This window comes from Akebia trifoliata, chromosome 7 (assembly GCF_017979445.1).
Source record: "Akebia trifoliata isolate Shusen 1 chromosome 7, ASM1797944v1, whole genome shotgun sequence".
Lineage (NCBI taxonomy): Eukaryota > Viridiplantae > Streptophyta > Magnoliopsida > Ranunculales > Lardizabalaceae > Akebia > Akebia trifoliata.
In genome coordinates this window covers 29,598,999-29,619,099 of record NC_141381.1, presented here as the reverse complement: position 1 = coordinate 29,619,099, position 20,101 = coordinate 29,598,999, and the positions used below count along the sequence as shown (strand labels likewise).

Sequence of the window (20,101 nt, the reverse complement as noted above, 5' to 3'; positions counted from 1 at the left end):
CTTTTGTTCAAATTGTTGCTTCATTTCTTTGTGTACTGCATTTTTTTCCCTTCTGTCCTGTAGTTAGCTTCATAAATTTGATGTTTTCTCATGAGAATTGCTTGTGGATGAAAAGTTGAAAGGTTGGAATCCATTATAGATTGCTTACTCTTACTTCCCTTTGGTAGGTTTGGCATAATATACGCACTGCTTATAAGGATCGACCTGAATTAATGGAGTTGGCTGAAACATTATCCCAGAATTTCGAATTGTTGTATGAAAAGGAGGTTTGTTTCATATTACTTGTAATCTTTCCTCCTTTTTTTCAGTGTCCTGTTGTAATGTTCTTGTTATGTAGTTACATCAACTAGTTAGATATGGGTAGTACTTGTAATGTTGCATAAATTTATGTATGATATGCGTCTACATTTGGTGTTCTGTGGAAATGGTATCAACTTTAGGAAAATCGTATACCTATGGGTCTGATTTTCTCAAACTTCATAAATACTTCATTTTCTAGTTTTTATTTTGATGACTTTACATATGATAGAATTTAGAAGTGTTTTGGATGCACATAAAAATGTCTTGCTTGCTCAGGCATGCATGCGAGTTGATAAATGTGATGCATAAGTATTAGGTCGTATATGTGTTTTACAAGCAGAAAGCAAATAGTGTGTTAGAGAGACAGCATATTATGTTAATCCAATGTTTGATTATCATCCAATTTGGGGTCTACACACTGGATACTTTTTAAACCTAAAGTTAGATTGCATGAACAATCATCCTCTGGTCTACATATTTTGGGGTTCAATGCTAACATATTTGTTAGTTCTTACATGGCTTGGATGGTGATGCTTGTAGATATGACTTTTTAATACAGTTTCCTGGTTTAATTGATGTAACAGTGCCCTAATATTGCTGTTACAACACTGTCAAAGCCTTATCCTACATTTTTTGGGGTTTGCTGTATGAATCATGTTCTTCCATTTAATTATGTCTGAAACTGTGTCTTTGTTAATTTAGGTGCGCGATATCTTCTTTCAATGCCTCAATCCACGTCCTTTTTGTTCTCTGATTACCCTTTTATAATTTATAACTATCGCAATTGACTTTCCTTCTTTTATGGGTTACTTACCTTTTCAACCAATGCATTCATATTTTTCTTTCTTAGTTTTCCTGTCATCCATCTCATTATCCCGATGTGTGCTGCAGTCAATCTATGAATATATTGTTTTTGAATTGCCCAACATAAAGTTCCATAAACCATAACTTACTGACGTCATGTAGAATTTTCCTTTTAATTTGATTGGGACAAGTCGGTCACATAGCACTCTAGAAGCCCACCTCCTCTTTGGATTGGATGGAAACTTCTCATGTGTAAGCAGGGTTCATTTATGTATACATACTATCCAATGGATATAATTGTCCTACAAACATGTGTGCAGTTCAGACTTTATGTGATCTTAAAATACTGTACAATCTGACATTTAGTCAACATGCATTTAAATTTGGGAGCTGAAGAGCTTTGAAGTTGTAATTAAATGATTCTTGTTTTAAATCCCTCTGACTCTGAAATAGGTCTCTAGAATTCTAGTTCTGCACTCCCTTTCTCTAGCCTCATCAACTGACTGTCATTTGCAAATAGCATTGACCACGGACCTTCTCTTAAACAGAAAAGCCTCACTATAACACTTAAAAAAAAGAGTACAACACTATCTCGGCAACACCAGCTTATATACAATTAGGGTTGTCAATGGAATAGGACCCAGCTTGGCTTTTGATAATTTGAAATGGGCCCAACCTGAAGTAATATTCACATCTAAATACAAAATCCCAGAATCCAATTATTCTTTAATGATATGATAATTAAATCATTTCATTGCTATCTAATCTTGAATGAAGGAATGTTCAACGGACTGTTTACTCATTGAATCATCGATCAAATTAAAAAACAAAAGAAAAGAAAAGAAAAGAAGTAATATTCCAAGGTTAAAACAAGAAAAGAAAGAATTAAGCAATCTATAGAAGTATTTGATAAAAGTGGAGGCCTCTATCAAAGCTAGCTTATCTTAAAAAGGATCATCAGGATAGAGGATTTATAATTTGCTCCCACAAACAAAGTAGGTCTCACCGCTAAGAATATTGGTCGTTTATTTGCTTGGAACATTCACTGGTCATCTCTAGGCTGGGAGGTTCTACGCTATAATTATTAGCTGTTGATATAAGGAATCAACCCAAAGTCATGGCTTTGTTTACCTTGTCATTTACTCATTAAAATGTAGGCACAATTAATCTGATGGGCATTATATCCATGGCCTCATTAACTTTATTTAGAAGGGATCATCTCAAGGTCAGGTGATGTTGTGCGTGCTATTTATATTAAAGGCTTTATATCCATGTGGTTACATCTGAGGTGCATCATCATTTACTGTTCAGAACTTACTTGGCCTTTTGGACTTCAATTCTATTTATTGGTCTAGTGAGGTGGGATGAAGTTGATGCCTTCAATTTATAGGACGGTGCCCATCGTTCATGTCTACTTCGATGATTATCATTGAGCTTGGTTGTTAGGACTTGAGAGTCCTCACTAGTGAATGTCTTGTTACCCCTATTTTCTTTGCTTTATTATTGGTAATGTGTTCTGAGGATATGAAGGTAGTCAGAACTTGAAAAATGAAAGTGAGAAGAGATTTAGTTAGCTTTCAAGAAAATAAGGTTGAAAACATGTTCACCTTTGGCTTATCTAACCGTGTCCTAAATTCTTTTCTCACATCTTTGCTGAGCTTGCATTCCTAACGTGTGCACTAGAGGTGACACAGGTCACGTAAAAACTAAGGGAAGGAGGATTGTACTTTGTTTTAGTCCGATTGGCTTTGAAAGTAGATTTTAGCTGTTCAAATTTGTGAGGCTATGTGGGGGGAAAGTGAAAACTACAAACCCTGGTTTTCATAGAATTAATATAATAAAGGAACAGGTTTTCAACACCAAGGGCAATAGAACCTGGCCTTGAAGACAGTTCTTATGTGGACCTGGGCTCCATAATTGTGAAGGGTTACCAACAATCCTAGTAGTTTTATCCATTTGGTATCCTGTATTTAACTGTGGATTAGTAGCAACTGAAATGTAAAGCATCATTTTCATTATGGTTAAAAATACTTCACCAAGCTTGAAATTGCTAATGCAGTCCTGTTCATCAATTGCCCTTTAATCTTGTAGCATTCCCCGTGTACTTGGCTTGAGAATTAACTTGGGACATTTTCCAATGCAGGTGCTTGCTCTTGTCCAGAAGTGTAGGGAGCATGTTAATTCTGAGAGTGAAGGAGTGAAGAAGGAACTGAAGGATGTTATTGTTTGTGAAAATGAGATTCCCAAAGCTCCTTGGGATGACGGTGTCTGCAAAGTGTGTGGCATCGATAAAGATGATGAAAGTGTTCTGTTATGTGATACTTGTGATTCTGAGTATCATACTTATTGCTTGAATCCTCCACTTGCAAGGATCCCGGAAGGAAACTGGTATTGTCCTTCATGTGTTACTGGTCAAGGTAAGACCCAAGATGCATCAAAACGCACTCAAGTCATTAACCGACGTCGGCGAAAGAGATATCAGGGAGAGGAAAGTCTTGTTTTCTCAGAGGCGCTAAACCGGTTAGCAACCACAATGGAAGTAAAAGAGTATTGGGAGTTCAGTGTAGAGGAGGTATGTCTATTGGCTCCTCTTTGTCAGCATATATTCTCTATACACTGAAACTTAAACTCCAACCATGTTTTAAGTGTTCTTGAGCGTCTTTTTCATCCTCACCTCCTTATTTTTTGGGAAAATGACTCTAAAGGACTCTTTATTGAAAATATGTACCGATTAGTCCCCTAGTAAAGAATAAAAGATGTTTCAAGTGTTCTTGAGCGTCTTTATTGAAGTTTTTTTAGAAAAATACCAGAAATACCCTTTTAAAAACTTTGCAAAGTGGTTTGATATAAAAATAGAGTCAAATAAAAAACTTGACCAATTTTTTTTTTTATTAATATTTTTGTGAAAAATAAAAATAATTTTATTTATTTATTAAAAGCTATTCATAAATTCAATATAATTTTATTCAATTCATTTGAGTCGACTTGCTTTTTTAGTTGATCAATTCGATGAACATTGAAGTTGAGTTTTAAAATTATGTTTTACTTATTTAAAATTATTTATATATTTTAATGAATCTAATATACATAGACCAAATCAGTTTGATGATGATGATGACCATACTGATCTCTATTATCATCGTCATTGTTGTAGTCATCATCATCATCTATGTGAGTTAAAGATTAGTTTTGGGAAGAGATAACAAGGATTTTTTTTTCATTGGTATGTAAGAGATGACCATAGTCAAGGGGCATGTCATTAATTTTAAAACACAGGAGTACCTCAAATATTCTCAAGTAAACACGTTACTTTAAACCTCAAAAATCCTTGAAAGGGTAGTTACGACATTTTTGATTCAAAAATCCTTTTTAGATTAATATTTGATAAAGTGAGTACTAAAGAGTCCATATTTTTTCAGAAGGGACTTTTTGGTACATATTTTCAAAATTTAGGTTTTTGCAGTCATTTTCTCTTATTTTTTGTACTGCTCTCTGGTTGCATGGTGAAATTTTATTTAGCCAATATGTCGATTATGATCCAATACCTTCATTTGGTTTGTAGTCCACCATGATATAACATTGACAATCACCATATTCTTATGTTTATGGCGCCTCATATTTTTAGGACCGATGATGGTGATGATATGTAGTGCTAGATCTCTCAGAAACTCATTTTTTTGTTACCTCATTACTTGGATTCTTTTCTTCCATTCTCATTCATGATACAAATAATTGCTAAACTTGGTTAATTGTTGCTAGCTCAATACCGTAGGTCTCACAATAATTTTATACAACCTCATGTAGTCCTTAAAGTCTTATCTCAATCCCAACTATTGGAGATTGGCATCATCCCATAAATTCTGAATGGTGATAATATCTCCCTACACGTTCATTCTGTAGAGGAACTATGGTGTTTGGAAAGATGGGACTTTATTTTTTTATTATTATTATTGTTGTTGTTGTTGTTTTTTTTAATTATTTATTATTGTTATTATTTATTTATTATTAAATTTTTTGTTTTGTTTTTTGGGTGGTTAGATAAACTTGTTATAACTACGAGGATTGGTTTCACATAATTAGTATTATATAAGTTCTTTCTTGAATTTCTATTAATTGTTCAGAAACATCGAAGGACATTCTCATTATAGTGAATGCCCTTAGATTTCTTTTTCTTTTTGGATGAAAGTGCCAGAAATAATCTTGCTTTTGAGCTCTTTCTGATTAGAATTTTATTTTCCTTATCAAGTTGAATGATTTTTCTTTCTATCTTGATCGCAGAGGATCTTCTTGCTTAAGTTTCTCTGTGATGAGGTGCTGAACTCGGCCATCATTCGTGAACACCTTGACCAATGTGCTGAAACTTCAGCTGATTTACAGCAGAAATTACGTTCCCTTGCTACAGAATTGAGAAATCTAAAGTTCAAAGAAGATTTCTTGGCCACAAGAACCACAAAGGACAACATAATCTTGCTTGATGGATTTGGAGAGGCTGGAAGAGACAAGACAGCTACTGTGCCTACAAACCATAGTAGGTGGACAGGGCAGCGGCAGACTTTGAATAGCAAACACAACAATCACATGGCTTTCTCTGGTAATGTGCTACAGCTAGAGGACATTCCTGAGGAGAATAGGCATCCGTGCTGGTCTGATTTTAGAAGCATTTCAGAGAAACATTGGAATGGTAATCGAAGTGAAAATGTGAAGCTTTCTGATTCTGGAAGTCAAACAAAAGTTGCGTCCTCAGTTGCGGATGATAGTCTAGTACTCGAGAATCTATTTTCCCGTATGGTTTCTTTAAGGCGAGATGAATCCAACAGACAAACTGAGCAGCCTATGAAAACTACCCAGGTAAAAGAAGTTGATGACTCGAGCAGAGAAGTCATTATCCGGGGTAATTCGAATGGAAAACACAAATTTGATGTGGAAAATGGTTCTGTGCTGCCTCCCGAAGATCGGGGTTCTTGTCTCTCAGCAGACAACACGCAAACTCCTTTGCCCTTTCATGTACCTGTCAGGTCTACAAACTTCGATCATCTAGTCCCTGGCCATAACTCTAATATTCAACCTGATGTTAATGAGTCACAGGCCTACAACCTCGAGGCAAACTCCCTAAAGAATGAGATTTCACTTATGCAGGATTCAATTGCTAGTATAGAATCACAACTTCTGAAAGTATCCATGCGGAGGGATTTTTTGGGGAGGGATTCTTATGGTCAGCTGTACTGGGTTTTGGTTAGACCAGGAAAATGTCCTTGTTTAGTTGCTGATGGGAGTATGCCATTTCAGAAAAAGAGGAGAGTGAATGAGCGAAAGGATCCCTTTTCAGACAGTTTGACTTCGAGGTGTTCTGTTCCAGGTAGCAGTGAGATTCCAGGAGGGTCCCCTGATTGCAGTTCATATGGATATGAGCCGAGCAATGGTTTTTCTTCATGTGTTCTCTATGAATCTGATGAAGAGATTCAAGAACTTGTTGGATGGTTGAGAGAGAGTGATGCGAGAGAGAAAGAATTGAAGGAATCCATTTTGCAGTTGCAGAGACTGAGGTCCCAATACTCCCAACAAGCTGGAAACCATGCTCATGACAACTCACAAGTGAGTATGTTGAAGTCCTCTAATAGTGAAAAAACAGTAACTCCTAGTTCTCTTGCCACTAAGGCTGCCATTTTTCTGGAGAAGAAGTATGGTCCATGCTTGGAGACGGAAACCACTGACATCCCGAAGAAGCGAGTGAGGAAGGCAAAGTTAACCCATGAAGATCGGATGTACAGGTGTGAATGCTTGGAACCTGTATGGCCTTCAAGACACCATTGCCTCATGTGTCACCAAACCTTTTCCACTAGTGTGGAACTTGAGGGGCACAACGATGGAAAATGCAATTCAGGCCCACTAGCCGCTGATGACAGCAAAGAAATTGATGAACCATCAAAAGGGAAGGGAGTGACGAGGTCTGAAGCCACTCGAGACTACATCATGGAAGTGGATACCAGTGGGAAATTCGACATCAATTCTAGATTGAGTAAATTTCAAAAGAAGGAATTGGTGTGTCCATTTAACGTTGAGGATATCAGCAGCAAGTTCATCATAAAAGATTCTAACAAGGAATTGGTGCGAGAAATTGGACTTATTGGTTCAAATGGGATTCCATCCTTTGTTCCATCCATGTCTCCTTATCTCCATGACCCGACACTAATTTTAGACACCAAGCGAAAAGTTGATGCTGAACCTGGTGTTGTGGCCACCAATCTGGAAGTAGTCTCGCTGCAAGCAGACGGGGTTGCAACCAATTTGAATCATAATAATATTATGGATAACTCACACAAAAGACGTGTGGGGGGTGGCATCGATGAGGAGGCATCAAAAACTGTGGTACCCAATTCAGCATGTATGTACAATGGAGATGCAATATCTTCTTTAAATAATAGAACTCCAGAACTGGAATTTGGTACCTGCAGCATAGTGCCTGGGTCTTCATTGAGGCCACTGGTGGGGAAGGTTTCACAAATTCTAAGGCGGCTCAAGATTAATTTACTTGATATCGATGCTGCACTCCCTGAAGAAGCACTTAGACCATCAAAGGCCCACTCTTCAAACAGATGTGCCTGGCGTGCCTCCGTTAAATCTGCCGAGTCATTATTGGAGGTGAGTTGGTTTTGGTACCCTTCAGCCTTCAAATAATTTCTATTTCTTCTTCAACAGGGTTGAATTGAATATTCATGAAAGCACACTTCTATAATTAAATCTGTGATAATAAATACATTATCTGCCATTGTAAAGGAATTGGAATCAAATCTCACACTTCCATATAAATTTAGAAGAGCACTTTGTTACAAATTTTTGTAAATAGAGATTACACTCTGTAACTAGAATACAAGAATATGGGACACATGCTGGTAAACCAAGCTACCATCAATGGGTTCTTAGAGAGATCTAGGTAGAGGGCTTAGATCCATAGCTCAGTTGGTTGGACACATTGCAAAGAACTTTGAGGTCTTGGGTTCAAGTCCAGCTTACCCATAAAAAAAAATAAAAAAATAGATCTTGCTAGAAACTCAACCTGATTGCATGATTACAACCATCAATCTATTGTCTAATGCACCCTTTGTTGTGATATATCGTATAGTGACCATGGCTTTGCTGCCTACTTTTACTTGGCTAACGTACTTTGTGTAGAAAATGTGCTCAATGGAAATTAACAAGCAATTGATAACTAATTTCAGACTTTTTATTAGTATTTCTGTTTGTGAATTATAATTGTTTAATAACTCATCAGTTTCTTTCTATGTTCTTTCAGATGATTAAAGCAGCAATCGTATTCGAAGACATGATCAAGACGGAATACTTGAGGAATGGATGGTGGTACTGGTCATCATTATCAGCTGCGGTCAGGACCTCCACCATCTCCTCCTTAGCCCTCCGCATATACACATTGGATGCCTCTATAATTTACGAAAAGACTCCACCAGGTTTGGATGCAAGTCATCCAACAGACAACAATACAAAATCAGGCAAGAAAAGGAAGGACACTGAGAGTTGATCTTTGAATGAATGCATCTCCAATTTTGTGAGGAATCTAATCAAATATCAGTTCCAATCCTGGTGGCAATGCCAGGAAGAAACAGCTCGACTTATCCTGTAAAATACTAAAGTGACCCTCTGTAGTCTGACTCTGTTGTGGTGTTGCATTCGTCCATCTGGTGTAGAGGATGATGTATGATGGATGGAAGGAGACATTGATGGAAAGTTGCTGCCTCCACATGTGTATATATAAAGCTGACGTGCTGACACAGATGTTGGATTGAGAAGCATTGTTCATTTTGGAGGTTTTCATGGAGAGTTGAAGAAGAAGAAGTGCAAGGAGGGAAGAAGAGGAGAGAGGGGTGTGAGAATGTTTCCCATTTTGAACATTTACTTCCTCAGCAGGAGTGCTGCTTTGTGAAGACTGGGATAGAGAGAGTGATAGATAGAAGAAAGTAGGCATCTTCTCTACGTTAAACAAAAAAAGAAGAAAAAGGAATCAATTTAGAAAAAAAAGAAGAAAAAAAAAAAAAATTGAAGCTGAGCAGCAGGTGTAGTCAAAATTATATTTCATTCATTATACATGGTCCCCTTCTCTCCTTTTTTCTTTACTTTTTCTTTTTTTGGATAAGCATTAGTTCATATTAAAAAAAAAAAAAAAAAAAAAAAAAAAACAGGTTTTCTTTGATGTCTTGGCTCAGTAGGTATTTTCTCCATGTGTATTCATGCATCCTCGAACATGTAGGCGGCAATCACGCATATAGGTTCTATCTTGATGGTTGTGTGATGGTGTTTTTTGGAGCATCCGATTATTTTTCATGATAGAAGGCTTCGTTTTATTGGTGGGTGGGTAAATTGGTCTTGAACCCAGAGTGGCACAACCCTTTGGCAAAGGAAGAGGGAGCATGAAGATTGGATGGTATCCCCACCATTTGGTATCTCTGTAACATTTGGGTAATTTTGAGTACCACTCCAGCTTTTGGTGGAAATTAGAGATCCCCTCTTAACTGTTTTCAAACTCATCTTACCCCCTTGACTCCTTACAAAGGATGATGAAATCTCCTCTTCAATCTTTTGCCAAAAACCCTTGAATATTTTCTCCTCACAAGGCCCGTTGGCTTTAGGTTGGGCAACTTTTTTTAATTTGATCACTTTTAGACCTGTTTTTTTTCAGATCTCGACTTTTCAACCTTGTCAGGTCTGAATATCGTAGACGAGTCTTGAAGTTGAATATGATAATTTTTTAACCCTGGAGTTAAATGGGTATTTTTTTGTTTTTTTAATTTTTTAGGGGGGGAGAGAAGGGAAGGGAAGGGAAGGGAAGGGGTTGGTTCAAAGAATTTTTCAGTTAAGGGCTCGAACATAAGAACCCAGAGGGGTACCTCAAAATTACCGAAATATTTCTGGGAGTCGAGACAACAAGACATCCGATCCTAGCGATCAATATCGTTTTTTTTCTCGAGAGAATTTTGACAGCTATTGCTATTGCTACTCGGTCTCATGTTAGAAAACGATGGCTGTGCACTATGAGGTCCCGAGCACAGGCTGGAATCCACAGCCCAAGGTGTCATCGTGCCCACCATGTAATGGGTCCCACCCCCACCGAGAGAGAGAGAGAGAGAAGACAGAAGTAAGGATAGAGAAGCATACATATCTCTTTCAGGTGATGTGTTAATGTCTCCCATGATCCTCCCTCATTCTTTATATACCAATAAAGAAAAAACCATATTCTGGTCCCACTACCCCCACCCAACCACTGCTTCTTATTTTATTGGTTTATTTTGGATGATTTAGAGGTACTCATACCCTTCCATGTTTTGGTGATTGTTTCTGATACCTATGTTTTCAAAGTAAAACTAATTTAAAAAAAATAAAAACCTACATACAGTCGGTAATAATTTTTGGTGTTACCAATAGATCAAAAATAAATTCCCATATAAATTGAAGAGTTTGAAGATGATAAATTTTTTTTAGAGAAAAATGAAGGGTTTGACAAGAGATTGATGATGGCATTCAAGTCATTTTTCAATAATCTATAAGAAGGATTGAGTATAAGGGGCATGTCCTTAGTTTGAAAAAATGTATGTCCCAAATGTTTACTAAATGTCTCTTCATCCTTATGATTATCCAATCTTCTTGTTTTTTATAAGAATTAATTGGAATTACTCTTTTATAATTGTTCACAAAGGAGACCATATCAACAACAAAGATATTACCACGATAATCTTTGAGGCCTCAAATAATTGACGTCTCGGACAATAAGAGATTATACCAAAACCCATCATCTTCAGCTTCTTCAAACCTCTAGGATAACTAAATTTCTTGTAAACTATTCAACCTCTTCAATCTTGTCTTCAACTTCTCACCCAAAGCCCTTGATTTTTCATCTTAAAAACTGATCCTTGTCCTATTCATAATTAATTTCAAAGGTTGAAGTAGATAGAATCTTGAACTAGAGGTTGAAAAGACATAAGGCCTTCTTGGGAAATAGGTGGGTATTTGGGTCATTTTAGCCTGTCGGAAGACCTTGATGGATAAGTCATTTAAGTTTAAAACCCTATTGATATAATTTTCACCAAAATCTTAAGGGGCAACTCTCTCACTTACCCAATACAAATTAAGATAAAAGGACAATATTGCCCAAACTACCAATTATAATTAATTAATCAACATATCCCTATATAGGCAAATCTCATCATAAATTCACAAATATATATAGTCCTTTATGGGAATGAAATGTGACTCACAAAGTATTATTTACCATAGAATACAACATAAAAAGGATTGAAGATAGAAGCTTTTAAGACCAGACGCACCAGCCCATTAGCTCAGTCTCCTCTTCCTGGTGCTGCTGCCCATACTCTTCTATGGGTCCCACCATGCATGGCCCATATTCCTCATTGGAAAAATATGAATTGCCACTATCCACCAACTGTAAACCATCCTCGTCCACGATGACGCTCCGACCACTGACCGTGCTTAGGTGGTCTTCGGCCTTTACATTGACTTGAATGGCTGCAAATTCAGCATAATCATTGGCCAGAAGTGGTGGGTCAGATTTCTGACTCACCACCATCATCGTCATCCCGATCTCCTCCTTAGCCTGCAACTTCTCCTCTAGGGAAACCACCTGCACTCATCCAACACTTAAACCCATTGTAAAATAATGTATATTTCTATTGAGTTATGCTTTAATGAAAGGGGATTTTACCAAAACGGTCATGCATTTCATTTTTAAAATATTTATTAAAAAGGTCATGTTTTGGTATTTATTTATTTTTACCAAATGAGTATATGAATTTATCTTCATACCCTTTTTTTTTTCTTTCAAATTCACACACATAACCATGGTTTTAAAACTCGGTTTGACACTCATCTTGTTCATGGACGAGATCGACTCGTCTCATACGAGATAAACCATTTAACTCAATTTATAATTATTTATTCAAATATATTTAGATAATATGAATTTAAATGCTAAAAAAATAATCATTTTAAGTAAAATATACAAAATTCCAATTGACGACTCAACCGAGTTTTATTAACTTGGTCGAGATTTCCAAGTCATCTCGTTTACCTCCCTAGATATGTCATAGTTGAGACGCCATATCTATCCACCTCGTTTATAGACGATACCGAGATGACTTCTCGGTCTCAGACTAGACTTGAAACCATGACATGAAGTGATTTTTTTTTCCAAAACATACCCATTTACCTGAATTCACCTTTATTTTCAATCTGAAATAAATCATAAACGTTAAATTTATTTATGGTCTTTTTGTAATTTTAATTTTATAAATATAAAAAACGATTTTGGGGCACCCGTTAAACAAGACCCTATAAAAAAATATGGACCTATATTTGAGGTTAATCATTGATAAAATAATAAATAAATACAAAAAAGGATATATGGCTTTTTTGATAAAGATCTTTAAAGGTTCCTAGAGATCAGCAGTTGGATGCTCTGTTTCAAACATCGTTTGACGAGTCTTTTTCCTTTGATGGGTACTCAAACGAATCAGTTCTTTCTCATCGAACTCTTTGTTAAAGTGGGTAAGTCTATTTTTTTTTTAAATTGAAGGAAGTAAATTAAAATATTCTTAAAATAGAGTCCTAATCAATTATAAAAGAGTCGTCATAATCTGACTATTGCACGTAGCATACTCAATTGACTACCTAATGTGACAAGTTTGGAACTGTAGATATGTGTTCCTCGGGATACACAAATCCCTCGAGATACACCTATTTATGAGAAAGTTCATCCTTGTATGTCGAGGAGCATAGATCTACGGTTCCCGAACTTGTCACGTCAAGGTAGTCAATTGAGTTTGCCATGTGGGGTAGTTAGATTATCACAATTCATTATAAAATGATCTCGGCTTCTTACTTGGGATTTGAGCTTTTCGTTCTCCTTGACAATGGTGTCGTAGTTCGAGAAGAGAGAGTCGTAAGAGGCCTTGAGAAGATCATATTCTCTCTCTAGCTGTTTTGTCTTCGAACGAGCTCTCCTATTCTGAAACCACACCGCAACTTGTCTCGGCTGCAGCCCCAACTTCTTCGCCAGCTCCGTCTTTCGCTCTGGTTCCAGCTTGTTCTCCTCATCGAAACTCTTTTCCAACGTATGAATCTCAAATAATGGAAAAAAAAAACTCAATATCAAATTGTAATGAAATAATAATTGCCCGCAATAATAAGAGAAAAAAAGAAATTGAAGATGCAAGCACACGACACAAAGATTTACGTAGTTTCCTCATGATTGAGTGCATCTCATGGTTTCAAATTCGTTCGAGACCGAGCCATATCACCCAAGTTGTCTCGATATCGTCCAACAACAAGATAGACGGACAAGTCAATGTCTCGAAGGAGATTTAAAACTTGCCATGTTCATTTTCTCATTGTTGAATGGAACGTATCAAACGTTTCAGAAAACTCATTTGAGACGACTCAGTCTCGTTCACGAATGATACGGGACGTCAAAACAAGTTTTAAAACCATCGTATATCCATGTATCCACACCATGGTTTTAAATCTCCTCCGAGATGGATATACGCGGTATCTCACCATTCACACCATCTCACGAGATGTTCAAACGATATTTTAAAAATCTCTACTGAGTCGATCGGGATTTTGTAGATTTTGATTAAAATAACTAATTTTTTTTAATATTATAGAATTTAACTATTTATTACATTAACAAAACATAATTTTATGACAAATATCTTCTAATCTCCCTTATTTTATTAAAAAAATTATAAGTTTTTTTCATTTAAATGTATATAAATAAGAGTGGTGATTTTCTAACTAGAAAATCTTCACTCGGTCAATACTTGGCTGACGTGGCATGGACACAGAACCAAGATGTGCAGTTGTGTATCCGAGTAAAAAAGATATATAAATCTGTATCAATGCAACGTCAGCCAAATATTGACTGAGTGAAGACTTTTTAGTTAGAAAATCATTATTGTATAAATAAATCATTTTAAATTGATTAAAAGATTTATCTTGTCCGAGATGGATTGGCTTGTCTGAGACAACTTGGTCTCGTCCATGGATGAGACAGGACGTCAAAACCGAATTTTGAAACCATGATCCTCATTGATGTGTCATTTGTGCAACAATGTTCGCCAAAATAAAAACAATGTTTCTACCACATAAAATTACTATAAATATTATTAACGAATAAGAATTATTGGTTGTGCAATTGTGGATTGATTACCAGTAACTCATCTCAAGTTTCGGCCGAGTACATCTTATAAGCTACCTTATTTTATATATATATAAAAAAAAAAGAGTGCTGATTTTGTAAATCAATTTGACAGGGTGACTCAAAACCTCACCAACGTGGCATGGGCAAAGAATCATAGATTCTTTCCCTTGGGATACACAACTGACCTGCCACCTGCAATTGTGTATCATGGGGATATAGTTATGTATCCCGAGCAAAAGAATCTACAAATCTTTGCGCATAACACGTTGGTGAGTTTTCGAGCCACGCTGTAAAGTTGAGTTACAAAATCATTAGTCTAAAAAAAAATTATAATTATTTATAGGGGAATGCTAACGTCCAAGACCTCATGGGTGCATTAGTATTCTCCAACACTTTTATTTTTCAATAATAACCCTATTTATTTTTTCTTTTAATGAAAAAGATGAGGGTATATGAGTTTTTTTATATAACAAATGTTTATTTGCATAATAAATACATGACTCTCACATAATAAATGCTAAGGGCATTTAATCTTTAGAATTAAATATCTTATGTACAATAAATGATCTGACAATCAATACAAACAAACATTTATTATGTAAAGGAAAATGTTAAAATGACACAAAGTATTTACTGCAATTCTCACAAGTCTGACGTGGGATGTGCATATGACCATAGATGTGTTACCTCATGATACGAGTAAAAATCATCTACGATTATGTATATATGTCCATGTCAGAATTGTGAGAGTCACAGTAAATACTGTGTCACCCCAGCACGACTCGTATGTAAAATATCAATATACTCTTTTATCTTTTTCACTAAAAGATAAAAATGATTAGGGGTATTATTGAAAAACAAAGTGTTGGAGAATGATAACATCCCCATGAAGTATATTTATATAAATATATAAATCGAGTTAAATGATTTACAGGTCTGAGACAACTTGGTCTCGTCCATTAATGGACGTCAAACCATGGATGAGTTACTAACCTGCTCAGAAGTGAGGCGGCGCTTCTTTTCTGGTGATTGCTCGTCATAAAATTCTTCTTCGAGCAGATCATTGGAGGAGTAGAAAAAGGGAAGTCTCTTCGAGGTTTCTCCCATGTTCAGAAATGATCTTGAACCTGAACACGAGATCAAATTCAAAAAAAAATTTCCAAAAACTTTTTGATTCTTATATTTTTTTCATAATAAATTAAAATCTAAATCTGTTTTGGTAAATTATTCTGGTAAATATGGGACTAGTGAGATAGATCGCCAAAAAAAAAAAATGAGAAAAATCAGATCTTCAAGAAACGAACAGCTTTTACAAGTTAATTGCATAAGATCCAAACGATCCACTTCTTGAAATTTAATTTATAAGTGAGATTTAAAGAGCTAAGATTGAAAATTAAAATATCTATCTTTCTACAAGAAGAACAAACGATCAAGTATCGGGGTTAAAACGGGAAAGAAAAAGTCACCATGAGAAAAGGGATCTCCGTTCCCCAGAACCAACATGTTTCCGTGGCGAGAAGAATCGAAGAAAAGGCGTCCGTTATTCATAGTGTTCGTGTGTGATTGTGTGTCAGATCGTCCGAGAGTTCCTGAGACGTCCACGTTGATTTCTCCGACAAAATTCACTGGAGAAAGAACTCTTTGATTGATTCTCAGCAAATCATGGGCTTATGACGGAAAAAACTACTACTCCACAGCAATCTTGTCGAAGTCTCTAATGGACAGATACAAAATCCCATAACGATAACAAGGGTTCCGGCCACCGAAAAGTGTGTCAGATATCCGGCGAAAAATGGAAAAAAAAAAAAAAGATTTGTAGAAGATTTCAGAGTAATAAAAGATCAGGATGCGAAATAGTGAGAAAGAAGACAATCTGAAACGGTCTTTTGGCCGGAATCTGACACACCGGCTGAAATTTTCATTTGTGTTGGTGTTACGTTGTTTTGTGCAGCTAACGTTGAGAGAGGCGAGGCGGTCGCATTTTATAATGCTACGGTGGGACTACAGAGGTACAAAGTAGAGAATATTCTAATGACAAAAATACCCTTTGTTATTGAGAACTGCTATTGGCACCTCAAATTTTACTTGTTATACCCACAATTTCTTAAATTATTTATCACATCCAAAGTAAAGATTAAAACATATTATTCAAACATTACAAAGTTTTGACTCAAGTAGGACATTACAAAATAGAATAATGTTGAAGTGGTCTTAAGATTGTATCTCATATCGCACATCCTAACGTGAAAACGTGTAAGAATCATATATGCTTTTCATTAAGATACGAGTTAAAAGGCATCTATTCCTACATACTTTTACGTCTGCATGTACAATATGAGGTTCGTACAATCTTGAGTCACTCCAACATGACTCAAAATATTAGAATACTCATTTAAATAATTTCAGTAGTTTATAATAAATATTAGACTCATATAAATTTGAAAATAAAATAGAAATCAAACCAAAAAAGAAGAGAGAGTTTTTAAGGCACTCCAACTTTTACTTATTCTCAATCATTTATTTTTATTTTTTTAATTGAGATGTAATAAGTAAAAGTGTGGGTGCCACTAGTAACTCTCTTTTCATTCCATCTTTGCAAGTAAGAACTACGGTAATATAAGTTTTTGTGGCTGATGTTTTGCCGCCTAGAATATTTTACTTTAGGGAAACCTTGCGGAGTATTGTTATTATCGACTTTTCGAACCTAAAACACGGGAAAAACACAGTTTCAAAGGACCCATTATTGAGCATCTAATCTTTCCATCTCAGCCGTTGGTTAGTTTAGTGGACAGCCTCAACCCTAGTTATTTTTTACAAGTTTGTTTTTTAAAAAAATTTTCTCTTTATTTATAGATTTCATGGAATATTTCTTGACTAATGATAAATCGATGTGGCAAAACATAAGCAATCTGTACACAGTTCATGTGGCAATGGCACTAAACTGTTGATCTTTTCCTTGTGTATCCCAAAGAAAAAGATTTATAGTTCCATGCCCTTGCCATGTCAGTCACGTACAGACTGCGTATGTTTTGTCAGGTTGATTTATCATGGCTCTTATTTCTTTGTTGTTTTGGGATTCTTACCCTTTAATCATCTTCAAGGTTTTAGAGATTTAATTTATCATCCTACATTTTGATTTTGACCAATTATTGAGTCTAATTACAAAATCTCTACTAATTTTGATTAAGTTTAAATAAATCAGAGGTCCTTTACAACTTCCATTTACTGATAATAAAAAAAGGTTAAGTAAAATTGATCATATTTATGAAATTAGGATCTCAAATAATACTTATTTTAAGACGACAAGTACATGGATGGGTCCTATTCGACAGCCAAAGTTAAGGAGCTCAGACGAAACAAATGCTTTTTTCTCATAAAAAATCTGTTAATTTTGAAACTTCTAACCCCATCAATTTTAATCGTTAATTTCAATTTGTGAATCACTTTTGATGGGGTTAGAAGTTTTGGAATGAGCTCATTTTTGGTGAGGATGATCTCCTCACTATAGATATCATCATCACAAAAAATCAGTTTGATCATTCTGAAATTTCGAATCTATATAGGAAAAAATGTTGGTTCCATGTTAACTACCGAATACTACCCTACATGGATTGTGTCTGCTATAAAAGAAAAGAAATAACACTAGAACATATATGGAGCAACTACTTGCAGATCACAATCATTCCTCCACCCCAATCTTTAAAATAATAATAATAATTTTACTCTATTTATTTTTATTTTTAATTTTTTTTATCAGATATACTTTGTTTCAATAATTCTATCTCTCGTGCAAATCTTAAGAAGATTTGCACTTCTAAAGAGAGTTGACTATTTGTATGTATATATCATAGCAATCTCGAAGAGAGAAAAAAGAAGAAGAGAGAAGATCAAGATCTTGGTTTGTAAGGAAAAAAACACTAGAAATTAATTTTTAGAAAATTTGTATTTTTTCTCAAATCCTAATGATCATATTGATCAACCCCTTCACCAAAGAAGATAAAAAGAAACTAATTAAAAATAAATAAAATAAATTATCTACTTCTCTAATATTTAATTCACAGACAATATATTTACATTGCACCGACCTTGTATTATTATATTTATAAATTTAATATAAAAACCTTTTCAACGTCCTATTCTTTCATTCTCCTCCTTACGGACGAAACACGTAGCTCAGTTGTTGTGGGACCTAAAGTGAATAAGAGAAATAATAGCACAAAGCCATTTCTAAAAGATTAAAGACATTTTATTAATTAAAATTTCCTATTTATTGTGAGTCAAATAATTTAAACCTTATAAAATTAAGGACTCCTCTACAAATATTTCAACCCAACTCTTAAGTTTTTATGGCCTCTTCTTCCTTTGATTGGGTCATCCTTCTCTATCATCTACAAAGATTGGATGATCCTAATAATTTTACCCATGTGGGGGTAATTGAGAGTAGACATTTTTGTGGGGACAACTAAGAATGAATTTTTTTTTTATTTTTTAGGGGGCAATAATGACAGATTTCTTTATCTATCACAATAGTTCATTAATCTATAGACTTTGTAAATTCTTATGGGGCAAGTGCCCCCATTGTAAATCTGCCCCTAATCCCACTTTCTTAGTTTATAATAATGATCGAATAGCTGTAGTATTGCCTTAACTACCTAACATTTTGAAGAGCATATAAACAATTAAATTGTTTGCTCACATGCTCTCCTTCTCATGACATGTGCAACCTAACTAACGAGGGTAGTTATGTAAATATGAAGATTCTATGGGCCAAAGTAAATTTTTTTTCCCTAAGAGCATATCTTTTCTATGGTAATATTAATGAGATAAAAGGTATGTATGGATTAAATGAAAAAAGTTTTGTTGCATGCATTTTATTTCTATATTCATATAGCTACTATTGACACTCCAGCTTTTAGGTATTAATTTTCATCCTTGTTGCAAGGGAAATGAAGGCAGTAAGGTTGATAGGCTAGTTATGATTGATCAGCATCTCTGTATCCATCCATCAAGTAAAAGTTGGGGTATCAATAGAAATTCTCTCTTTATTTATCAGATTTCTATTAGTTGGATTTAGCATTTTATATGAGTCCAATCCTAATTGTAAACTAGTTTCAACGTGTTACAACGCTTTGCAATATCCAAATAATAACTTGGACCCAACTTTTTCGTGTTTGAAGGGTGTGTTTTAATGTTTAATCATGGTGTGATAAATCATTTAAGAAATTGGAGTATACTAAGTAAAAGTTGTGCCAATGAAGCTCTCTAATTAAAATGGCCTCCCAACTTAATATAACAAAATAACATTAAAGCTATGACTTTTTAAAGTGAGACAGACACAGAGTTGTAGACTTATCGTTCTCTAACGCTCTTTCATTTAGGATTTTGTAAGATCTCTCTCTCATGTTTAACTCTTTTATTCTCTCTTTCTCAACCTTGAATCTATCGGATCGTTCAACACTCCCTTTCTTATTATCGACAATATGTATTATTATTGTAATTTCATTGAAAATCAGACCATGTCGACAGTTGACAATGTTCGGTTGGCAAAAAACTTGTTAAACTCATCATAAAAAATTAAATTTGTATTAAAAAAAAATTCAAATGAGTTTATGTTGGGGAAGGATGAGAACTTTCTCAACTATGCGTGTAGCAAAGAGAAATCAATCAAATAGGAAAAATGTAATTACTATGTCAAATCACAAACTAATCAAACAAAGAATTCAAAGAGAAAATTAATCAAACACATAGAAGTCAAGTCACAAGACACCAACGTTT

At 35.1% G+C, this 20,101-nt stretch overlaps 2 protein-coding genes across 4 annotated transcripts in view; one reads left to right on the top strand and one right to left on the bottom strand.

Annotated features, from left to right (window-relative positions):
- MBD9 (methyl-CPG-binding domain 9) overlaps positions 1-9,219 on the top strand; it is a 30,260-nt gene extending 21,041 nt beyond the window's left edge. For all 3 annotated transcript variants that reach the window (XM_086448221.1, XM_086448219.1, XM_086448218.1), the window contains exons 7-10: positions 168-266; positions 3,248-3,676; positions 5,383-7,743; positions 8,396-9,219. In XM_086448221.1, the coding sequence (XP_086304347.1) occupies positions 168-266; positions 3,248-3,676; positions 5,383-7,743; positions 8,396-8,638 (3,132 nt within the window). In that variant the 3' untranslated portion in view covers positions 8,639-9,219. The remainder of the gene's footprint in view (positions 1-167; positions 267-3,247; positions 3,677-5,382; positions 7,744-8,395) is intronic.
- Positions 9,220-11,236: 2,017 nt separating this feature from the next.
- On the bottom strand, positions 11,237-16,296 carry LOC147398883 (homeobox-leucine zipper protein HAT5-like). Its single transcript, XM_086448222.1, has 4 exons — positions 15,793-16,296; positions 15,320-15,453; positions 13,007-13,246; positions 11,237-11,749 (listed from the first exon to the last, which is right to left on the bottom strand). The coding sequence occupies exons 1-4, from the start codon at positions 15,872-15,874 to the stop codon at positions 11,420-11,422; spliced, it is 786 nt and encodes a 261-aa protein (XP_086304348.1). The 5' UTR covers positions 15,875-16,296; the 3' UTR covers positions 11,237-11,419.
- Positions 16,297-20,101: the final 3,805 nt, after the last annotated feature.

What these genes read in the sequence shown, in the direction of transcription:
- LOC147398883 (XM_086448222.1), bottom strand. Translation starts at nt 15,874, where the DNA reads ATGAATAACGGACGCCTTTTCTTCGATTCTTCTCGCCACGGAAACATG. An exon ending in CGGAGATCCCTTTTCTCATG is followed by an intron (nt 15,454 to 15,792) that starts GTGACTTTTTCT and finishes TCTCGTGTTCAG; the next exon opens with GTTCAAGATCATTTCTGAAC. An exon ending in ACGAAAAGCTCAAATCCCAA is followed by an intron (nt 11,750 to 13,006) that starts GTAAGAAGCCGA and finishes GGATGAGTGCAG; the next exon opens with GTGGTTTCCCTAGAGGAGAA.